Source organism: Aotus nancymaae, unplaced genomic scaffold (genome assembly GCF_030222135.1).
Source record: "Aotus nancymaae isolate 86718 unplaced genomic scaffold, 86718_ANA_hifiasm-v0.15.2.pri h1tg000028l, whole genome shotgun sequence".
Taxonomy (NCBI): Eukaryota; Metazoa; Chordata; class Mammalia; order Primates; family Aotidae; genus Aotus; species Aotus nancymaae.
In genome coordinates, this window is record NW_026988441.1 from 39314568 (window position 1) to 39324793 (window position 10226).

Below are 10226 nucleotides of genomic sequence, written 5' to 3' on the forward strand. Positions count from 1 at the left end.
ACCTTCCCTTGTGGTCTCAGGAGGGCACGGGGCATCTTTGGAGGCTGCGTCACCAGGCACGGCTCCGCCATGTTGGCAGCTAAAAAAGGGAGCACGCGTGTCTTCCTGGGCTCTGAATTTCTCAGCTTTCCATTTATTTTAGTTTTTTTTTTTTTTTGAGACAGAGTCTCGCTCTGTCACCCAGGCTGGAGTTCAGTGGTACAATCTTGGCTCACTGCAGCCTCGACCTTCCAGGCTCAAGTGATCCTCCTACCTTGGCCTCCCGAGTAGCTGGAACCACAGGCATGCGCCACGACGCCCAGCTAATTTTTTTACTTTTTCGTAGAGATGGGGGTTCTTGCTATATGGCCCAGGCTGGTCTCGAACTCCCAACCTCAAGTGATCCTCTTACCTCGGCCTCCCAAAGTGCTGGGATTACAGGCATGAGCCACGGCGCCCAGCCTGTTTCTAAGACAGTAATATCCAACAGAAGCCACACAGACACAGGCTCCTGGATCATTCTGGAAGATGTAAAGGGGTCCTGAGATCCATCTGAGTCCAAGAACCCCTGACCTGGAAAGACTTCAACACAGTGCTCTGGGGACCTGTTCCAGCACATTCCAGACGGAGGGAGAGATGGGAGGAAGGAAAACCTAGTTTCTCTCAAAACCCAGACATACCAACTGAAGCTGGAGTGAACATGCAATCTAATTGACCAACTATGTCCACGGGGACAATTCAGCCTGCACCTGTCTTGTTTTGGTTTTGTTGTTTTTGTTTTGAGATGGGAATCTCACTCTGTGGCCCAGGATGGAGTGCAGTGGCATAATCTCAGTTCACTGCAACCTCCGCCTCCCAGGTTCAAGCGATTCTCCTGCCTCGGCCTCCTGAGTAGCTGGGACTACAGACGCGCACCATCACATCTGGCTATTTTTGTAATTTTTAGAGATGTGGGGGTGGGTTTCACCATGTTGGCAGGCTGGTCTTGAACTCCTAACCTTAGGTGATCCACATGCCTCAGCCTCCCAAAGTACCAGGATTACAAGCATGAGCCACGCCCCCTGCCGTACCAGCTTTTATAAATCGAGCTTTATTGGAACAAAGCCACACCCACCCATTTACAGATTGTCTACAGCTGCTTTGGGGCCAGGACAGCAGCGGTGAGTAATCCTAACAGAGACCCCGCCCTCTACCGGGGAGCCTTCCTCAGGGAGGGATGCCACAGTGAGTGGGAGCTGGTGGCAGGGACCCTCCCTCCTGCAGCCAGAGGGGCAGGTCTCTGCGAGGGGGCCATGCAGCGGGGACACCCGAGGCATCACTGTGACAAGTGACCCTTCCAAGGCCGTTCCTGAGCCACCATTTCGACTAAGGCATCAGACTGATCTCGATACTGCCTTTGAGGAATGAAGTGTCGGGGGATATTTGTTGTTGTCATGCCTGGTAAGGAAAGGGTGCTCCTGGCATGAAGTGGGTGGAGGCCAGGGGTGCTGCTCAGCACCGTGCGGAGCCCGGGACGGCCCCAGCCAGTGGATGATCTGGCCCCAAACACCCACAGTGCGAGTGGGAGAGACCCTCTGCTGAGTGATTTATTTCACTTTGACCGTGAGCCTGGCACGGGGCTCCCTCCACCCTTCACATCCATAACCTCACTAAATTCTCACTGTGCTGCACTGTGGTGGCCATCAGCCCTGTCTGAAATAAGATGGCGTGGGAGCTGGAGAGTCTCTGGTCAGGGACGCCGAACAGATGATGTATAGTGCAGGATGTTGTACCCGAGCAGGTTAAAGGCATCGCAGAGGACAGCTATTGTTATTCTGATGTGCAGCCAATTAAAAAAAAAGATTGGCCGGTCGCGGTGGCTCACACCTGTAATCCCAGCACTCTGGGAGGCCGAGGCGGGCAGATCACAAGGTCAAGAGATCGAGACCATCCTGACCAACACGGTGAAACCCCGTCTCTACTAAAATACAAAAACTAGCTGGGTGTGGTGGCACATGCCTGTAGTCTCATCTACTCGGGAGGCTGAGGCACGAGAATTGCTTGAACCCAGGAAGCAGAGGTTGCAGTGAGCCAAGATTGCGCCACTGCACTCCAGCCTGGCGCCTGGCGACAAAGCAAGACTCTGTCTAAAAAAAAAAAAAAAAAACATTGGGAGGTGCCGCAGATGGCTCTCTCGTTGCCTAGGTAGGGACCAACTGCCCCGATCAGCTCCCTGCCTTTCCGCCAATCAAGCGACATCACCGCCACCCTATTCAGACCAAGTGAGACCACCACAAGATCCCACATGTTCCGGGCAAACCCAACTCTCTTCTGCTCCGAGGTCTCCATCCACTTCACTGCAGACCTTGGGCCACTAGGCAAAGGTTTCTTTAAGCAGCAAAAAAATGATTATGAACACTCTAGAACATTCTTTTTTTTTTTTTTTTTTGAGACTGAGTTTCTCTCTTTCGCCCAGGCTGCAGCGCAATGGTGCGATCTCAGCTCATTGCAACCTCCACCTCCCCAGGTTCAAGCAATTCTCCTGCCTCAACCTCCCGAGTAGCTGGGATTACAGGCACGTAATCTACCGTGCCTGACTAATTTTTGTATTTTCAGTACAGACAGGGTTTCACCATGTTAGCCAGGCTGGTCCCAAACTCTTGATCTCAAGTGATCCACCTGCCTCGGCCTCCCAAAGTGCTAGGATTACAGGCATGAGCCACCACACCTAGCCCACTCTAGAACATTCTGTGAAGACAATAGCCCATTAGTGCCCACTGGGAACCTTGCTGCTTTCTATCACATTAGCCTGGGCGCCTGCAGACTTCAGGCGCTGGGAGGGGCTGCTCTGTGCCTCTGTCCCCACTTCCCGCTGCTGTCCGGACCTCCCTGCAGCCAGGTCCCTTACCCAGCCGTGAAAGTGGGGAAATTGCATCACCTCTCTGAGGCCCAGAAGACAGAAGCAACGACATGGTCTCTTCAAAGCTACATCGTGGGGAACAGCCACAGGGGAAGGGGACTAAGAGGCGGTCATGAAGGTTACATAGGAACATGGAATCTTTTCATAACTACCAGAGCTGACCTGGGAGACGCATTTCATGTTGAGAGCCCAGCCTCAGAAACTAAAGTCCCAGGTTCAAATCCCGGTTCCCTGTTCAGTCCCGCTGAGTTCCAGCAGGGCTAGGGCCAGGTGTCATCACTGCCGACATCCTGACAAAAGCACAATACACGTGGCTGAGCGCAGTGGTTCACACCTGTACTCCCAGCACCTTGAGAGGTCGAGGTAGGTGGATCACCTGAGGTCAGGAGTTTGAGACCAGCCTGGCCAACATGAGGAAACTCCATCTCTACTAAAAATACAAAACAATGAGCCGAGCGCGGTGGTGGCCGCCTGTAATCCCAGCTGCTCGGGAAGCTGAGGCAGGAGAATCGCTTGAACCTGGGAGGTGAAGGTTGCAGTGAGCTGAGGTCGAACAACTGCACTCCAGCCTGGGCAAGAACGAAATTCTGCCTCAAGAGAGAAAAAAAAAAAGCACAATGTTTGTGTCTAATTAACATAGGTGTTATACGTGTCCCTGTCATTGCCATGCTAAACTTAGAGATGTGGCAGACGTTATCGTACGAATCAAGTATATGTTACAGATGAAGGCAGACAAGGGTTTCGGGTTGCATGGGTGTAGACATTTGTCAAAATTATTCAAATGGTCTGCCTAACACCCATTTCCGTTTCACTGTACACAAAGTTTTTTTTTTTTTTTTTAATTTGAGATGGAGTTTCGCTCTTGTTGTCCAGGCTGGAGTGCAATGGCTCAATCTCGGCTCACCGTAACCTCCGCCTCCTGGGTTCGGGCAATTCTCCTGCCTCAGCCTCCTGAGTAGCTGGGATTACAGGCACGCGCCACCATGCCCAGCTAATATTTTGTATTTTTAGTAGAGACGGGTTTCACCATGTTGACCAGGATGGTCTCGATGTCTTGACCTCGTGATCCACCAGCCTCGGCCTCCCAAAGTGCTGGCGCGCCCGGCTGTATACAAAGTTTTTAGGCCAGACATGGAACCTCACGCCTGTTACCCCAACACTATGGGAGGCCGAGGCAGGAGGGTCACTTGACCCCATGAGACCACCCTAGGCAAGATAAGACCCCATCTCGCTGGGCGCGGCAGCTCACGCCTGTAATCCCAGCGCTTTGGGAGGCCGAGGCGGGCAGATCACTAGGTTAAGAGGTCAAGCCCATCCTAGCCAACATGGTGAAGCCATCTCTACTAAAAATACAAAAATTAGCTGGGCGTGGTGGCGTGCACCTGTAGTCCCAGCTACTTGGGAGGCTGAGGCAGGAGAATTGCTTGAACCCGGGAGGTGGAGGTTGCAGTGAGCTGAGATCGCGCCACTGCACTCCAGCCTGGCGCCTGGCAACACAGCAAGACTCTGTCTAAAAAAAAAAAAAAAAAAAGACCCCCATCTCCACAAAAGATACAAAGATTAGCCAGGCAAGGTAGTACATGCCTATAGTCCTAGCTACTCGGGAGGCTGAGGCTGGAGGACTGCTTGAGCCCAGGAGGTTGAGGCTGTAGTGAGCTGAGACTGTGCCACAACACCAGCCTGGGCAGAGTGAGATCCTGTCTCAAAAAGAAAAAAAAAAGTCAATGAGAATAGAACCAAAAACAAATACTGAACTCTAGTTACTGATGGCGTGGCTGCAGTCAGAAAGGGTAAGGTGGAGTGGCGTCTGCAATTTACTTTGAAATGCATCCTAACAGGATGGATTGATGGACAGAGGGCTTCAGGAGAAAACTCATACGTCAGAATGCCGATGGTGAAATCTACATGGCAGTTCTGTTTACGTGTTTTCCCTTTCCTGCATGGTTAAAATGCAAGAATTAAAATGCTAGCTCCGTGGCTGGCACAGAGTGGGTACTCAGCATCAGCCCCTCTCCTGGATTTGGGAGGTGAGAGTCCAACCCGCCATTGAGCTAAGCCATGAACTTAGCAGGTCCCAACTGAAATGAAGCCTCCTGTGCTGACCCAGTAGACCGAGCGGCAAATCAAAATCAGTTTGGAAGGCACAAAGGAAGCACGCATGGCAGGAGGAGGGAGAAAGCGCCAGGCGGAGCTCCTCGGTGGAGCCCGGCCCTGCCTCTCCCCTGCCTCTCCCTAGCACGCACACACGCGGCTGTACCGTCAGCTCCCCAAGTTCTCTGGACCGGGGTAGGCCAGGTTAACTCAGATTCTTAAGACTCAAGTCATCATGTCTCTTACGGGAAGAGGACTAAGGAAGGTCTCCTATGGCTCACAAGCCAAAGAAATTAATCATCAGGTCTCATCTGGAGTGAGCAAGCAGGAACCTCCCAGCCCCCAAAAAACCTGGCCTGGGGCGGTGTTTATTTTCCAACCTAGACACCAGATGGCAGCAGTACCCGGTTCAAAATCCAACAACACAGTGGGGTACATGCAGCCCAACTGACGACTTTTAATCCAGTTCCAGCCGTCTACACCCGTCCCCACCGTCCAACCAACTCCAGCTGACAGGACCCACACCTTCGATCACACCGTCTCATCCTGCCGGGAAACCACACACAGGAGGTGCCCACAGTCCCCCAACAAAGACATCAGCCAAAGTAGAACCGCCCCCCCGCAGGTGTCAATGGAGGAAGCATCCCAAATGTGGCAGCTATGAAATCGAAGGTGGCCATTTTAAACGCAACGAGGGGCTTGGGAAAGAACAGAGGGAGACATAGGCGGGCCGGCGGACCCCTCGGGGACCACACGCCCCAGGTCACCAGCAGCGGCAGCACAGCAGGCCCAGAGTGGCGGAAATTCCTGATTAGCAAGCGCCATCCCCAGACTCTGAATAAGCTAATCCAAATTTCTAGAAAAAACACTCTGGGGGTCTGACGCTTAACCGGCACAGGCTGTGAGCTATCAGTGGTAGATGTTTAAAAAAGAAAACCTGGTCCCTTCCGTCCTAGCTACGGGATGGGTCCTGGGCCCTTTCTTGAAAATTCCTCAGCCTTCCATCGGCCACCTCCAAAACTTCTTTCTCTAGCCATTATTTTGAAGGAGAGCTTTAAAAAAAAAAGAAGAAAGTTTAAAAGCCCTGAGTCTATAGATTCGAAGGCCAGCCGCCAGCCCAGCGTGTCAATCTGGAGCCCTGCCTTTGTTCCTTCCTCTCGCAGGCATTTGAGGTTTCTGTGGACTTCTTCCGGGAGAGGTGAAGTGGGACCGGACGAGGTTGCGGGGGGAGGTGAGGGGGAGAAAGTATCGGTGGTGGCTGCAGAGGCGCAGGGCCTGGACCAGGCATAGAACAAAGGTGCTGGCGGCGGGTGTACCTGTTTGCCTCTGTAGAACAGCCTCTGCAAGCCTGGCTCCACGTGGAACAGCTCCTGGATCTTCCGCCGCAGCTCCTCCACCTTGGTCAGCCTGGACAGCGAGTCCACCGTGTGGGTCTGCCTCCCGTCCATGGTCCGAACCTGGATCCACATGGTGTCGGCGCTGAGGGGAGGGACAGCAAAAACCCCAGATCAGTTTCACCAGCACCTCCAAGCCATGCCATGCTCTAAGGAGTTGGAGTGGCTTTTGTCCTATCTGTGGACACCAGGAAACTCCCAGGATGCCCTCCCAGTTTCCATATACAGCCAGACCCCGGCCAGGGCCAGACACAGTAAATAAAGGACTTAATGCATTAAGGACTAGCCAAGTGTTGAAAATTGAGGATGGAGGAGAATGAAAAGACGGAATTGAAAGGGAAGCAAAAGGGATCTCAGACCACCCAACCCAACCCACCCCTCCTTCCAGAGGAAAACACCCACGACCAGAGGAGGGAAGCCTGGGCCAAGTGGCCCAGTTTGTTCGTTTATTCATTCATTCATTGATTCATTCATTACTCGGATTCCTATTTACGGAAGAGGGAATCCCAAAAGTCCAGCGCGGACTGGAACTTCAGAAGTCCCGGGGGGAACTCAACCAAGTACGACTGAGAGGGAAGGATCCCACTCGAGACCCGCAGGCCCCGGGACCCCTCGGGTGCCCGCGCCCCCCCTCCTTACCGCCCCCCCCCGCGCGCGTGCACGACCGGGCCCGCCCCGCGGTGGCCATGGCAACCGGCCGCCCCGTCCCGTCCCCCCCACGCGCGCCCCGCGACTCACCTCGGCCCCCAATACCCCGTGGCTTGCCTTCTCTCGGACCCCAAACCCCCGGCGTCCCTCCCACACTCCCACCGGCCCGCGCGGGTCGCGCTATCGAGCCCACGCCCACCCCCGCGCGCCGGGACGACCGAGGGCCCCAGCTCGTCAAGTCCCGCCCCCCTTCACTTGAGCCGCCTCTTATTGGCTGCGCCGCACCCGGCCGCCCCGCCCCGCTCGCTCCCCATTGGCCCAGACGCGCCCGGGGAACTCAGGGCGCGCGAAATCGGGCTCGGGCGCGACAATTGAATCGCGGGGCACCCCGCGCGCAGGCGCGGAGCCTGACATCCTCCCCAGCCGCTCGCCGGGACCTCCCCCACCCGGCGCGCTCGACCCCCTGCCCCGCTCCGCTGGTCCCGGCTAGAGCCGGGTGTGTGCCGGGGAGCGACCCCCGAGCGTTAGGCGGAAGGGGAGGCCCTGGATCCCGGGACAGTGTGCGGGACCCGCGTGCGCCCGCGCTCGTAGCGCGGGAAAGTTTTGCAAAGCACCCGAGCCCCGTGTGCCCGGCCCGGGCTGGCACCCCGACCCGGCCCGCCCGCTCACCTCTCCAGTCACCGCGAACCCCTCGTCTGCCTGCGCGCCTGGCCCGGCTGGGGATGGTGATGGAGCCGCGTGCGTGGCCCGGACCCCGCGCGGACGTGCGTGCAACTCGAAGTGCCCGCTCAGCAAACGCTGCCCGCCGCGCTGCCAGCTGCTCTGATTTTTTTCCCGCGAAAACTCGGCATTTGGGAGTTGCGGGGCCGCAGGAGGCCGTGCCGGGGGCGGGCGCCTGCCTCCTGATTGGCCGGCGCAGTGGCGGGAAGCGAGAAAGAGGGTGGGGGGCGCCCCCGCCTCTGTCCACGGCGCCTCCGCCCAGCGGGCCGCGGCTCCGCCCAGTCCTGCGCGCTCTGCTGGGCGCGCCCAGCGGGCAAAGGGGCTGCGTGGCAGGGCCTGGTCACCCCCCGCACGTGGGTCCCCCTAGGAGCCTTGGGGACCCCCAGGGTACAGACGTCTTAAGTCCAAGTCCGTTCGCAGCCCCCCACTCAGGCACGCGTTGACCAGTAGGTCTAAGAAGGCCAGAATCAATGTGGAAATACTGCGAGGGAATGTGGGGGGCCCCTAGGAGACCACCTGCACCCTGATGGCTGGCCTGATCACCCCAAGCCCGACTGCCTGGCATCAGGTCCTGCCAACGCTCCCCACCCTACCCACCCGCAGGGCTTGTTTGCTGTCTTTTCCCGCCTCGTTTTCCCGCCTTCTCCGAGCAGTCCAGGCGGGCAGGGCTGCCCTGCCCCCTCCGCCCTGTCTATTCCACTCTGACCAGTCCTGGCGGGCACACGAGTCACCCGTGGCTGTACACGTACAAAGCAGCGGGACAGGTTGCTCAGAGCTGTGGGGCCCAGCAGTGTACATGGCAGACCCAGTTGGTGGTCTCAGGGAGGGAAAATTCCTATCTGGGGGAGACAGGCAAGAAATGAATCAATACATCAGATAATTTCAGACGATTCCTTATAAGAGAGAGGGACCAGCGGCCACGTGGAGGGGGGGCGGGGAGAGAGGATACTCTCTCACTGGGGCCACTGCGGTGGGCCTCTCGGAAGAGATGACATTTGAGCTGGGATGGGAGATGAGACTCCAAGGACAGATGGGTCTAGGAGGGAAGGTCAAACCCAGAGGCCGGAAAAGGCTTAGAGGTGTCCAGGGAGCAGGAAGGGGCTGCTGTGGTTGGGGCCGACTGAGCAAAGGGGAGGGGGAGCTGAGGTCAGAGGGGTGATATATAATACCTTGAAGGCCACAGGGGAGGACTTTGGTCTTTAGCTGGAGATCTGTGAGCAGAAAAACGTTGAGTTCCCACTTAGCTATTTATAACAGTTTCTTAAGCATCTATTAAGCCTCCTCTATCTGGTCAGCGGGACTTCAGCTGTGTCCCTACATACGAGACAGAATCATGACCCCCAAAGATAGGCGCCTGTAGACCCCCACGTCCTCAGCCCCAGGATCTGTGCCCAACACAGCTAAAAGGACTTTGCAATTTCGAAGGTGTGATTACGTTAATGATTTTGAGTTGGGGAGCGTCTCCTGGGAGATCCAGGTGGCCCCAGTGTTCTTAAGAGGTCCTAATAAGTGAAACAGGGATATGAAAAGGTCAAAGTCAAAGGTGATGGGAAAGTGGAAGCAGGCTTTGGAATGATCAGGTCAAGAGTCAAGAAAGCTGGGCAGCCTCGGGTGGCTAGAAAAAGCAGGAAACAGACACCTAGAGCCCGCTCTGCCCCTAAAATTTATTTCAGACTTCTCACCTCCCAAACTGTAAGATAAGAAATGTGTGGGCCGGGCATGATGGCTCACGCCTGGAATGCCAGCACTTTGGAAGGCCAAGGCGGGCAGATCGCTAGAGGTCAGGAGTTCCAGACCAGCCTGATCAACATGGTGAAACCCCTTCTGTACTAAAAATACAAAAATTAGCTGGGCATGGTGGTGTGTGCCTATCATCCCAAAAGATTGAGGCAGGAAAATCACTTGAACCCTGGAAGCGGAGGTTGCAGTGAGCTGAGATGGAGCCACTGTACTCCAGCCTGGGCAACAGAGTGAGACTGTCTACGAAAAAATTAATAAATATGTGGTTTCCAGCCACTGAGCTTGAGGTCCTTTGTCAGAGCAGCCTTGGGAAACTCCTGCATTCTAATCCACGATGTCCAAATGGTGCTACGTTCACTGTTTGCAACCTGAGTACACGATCAAGGCTACCGCACACAATCCCAGACCCTCAGCCATTGGCCAGGTAGAAACCACACCACAGGTGTGAGCAGGCCCACCTGAGGACGTGGGACGCCTGAGCCCCTCCAAAATGAAGGCACGTGCTACAGAAACCCAGCCTGTTTCCATCGGAGCATATTATCTGCTTGCAGCACTGTCGCAAAAACTCAACACGGCTGAAAGAGGAAATACGTTTTTCTTGTTCTTTTTGAGATGGAGTCTTGCTTTGGTCCCCAGCCTGAAGTGCGATGGTATGATCTTGGCTCACTGCAACCCCTACCTCCCGGGTTTAAGCGAAATTCTCCTGCCTCAGCCTCCTGAGTAGCTGACTGCAGGCGCCCGCCACCACGGCCGGC

The 10226-nt window shown here is 55.7% G+C and overlaps 1 protein-coding gene and 1 pseudogene across 4 annotated transcripts in view; one reads left to right on the top strand and one right to left on the bottom strand.

Annotated features, from left to right (window-relative positions):
- The window catches only part of UHRF1 (ubiquitin like with PHD and ring finger domains 1), a 50096-nt gene extending 42344 nt beyond the window's left edge, over nucleotides 1-7752 (bottom strand). For 2 of the 4 annotated variants that reach the window (XM_064382049.1, XM_064382047.1), the window contains exons 1-2: nucleotides 7681-7752; nucleotides 6286-6448 (exon numbers count right to left, since the gene is read on the bottom strand). In XM_064382049.1, the coding sequence (XP_064238119.1) occupies nucleotides 6286-6438 (153 nt within the window). In that variant the 5' untranslated portion in view covers nucleotides 6439-6448; nucleotides 7681-7752. Of the gene's footprint in view, nucleotides 1-6285; nucleotides 6469-7101; nucleotides 7124-7680 lie in introns of those variants that run through there. The other 2 variants (XM_064382048.1, XM_064382050.1) reach the window with 2 other exon arrangements.
- Nucleotides 7050-8133, top strand: LOC110569485 (uncharacterized; annotated as a pseudogene).
- Nucleotides 8134-10226: the final 2093 nt, after the last annotated feature.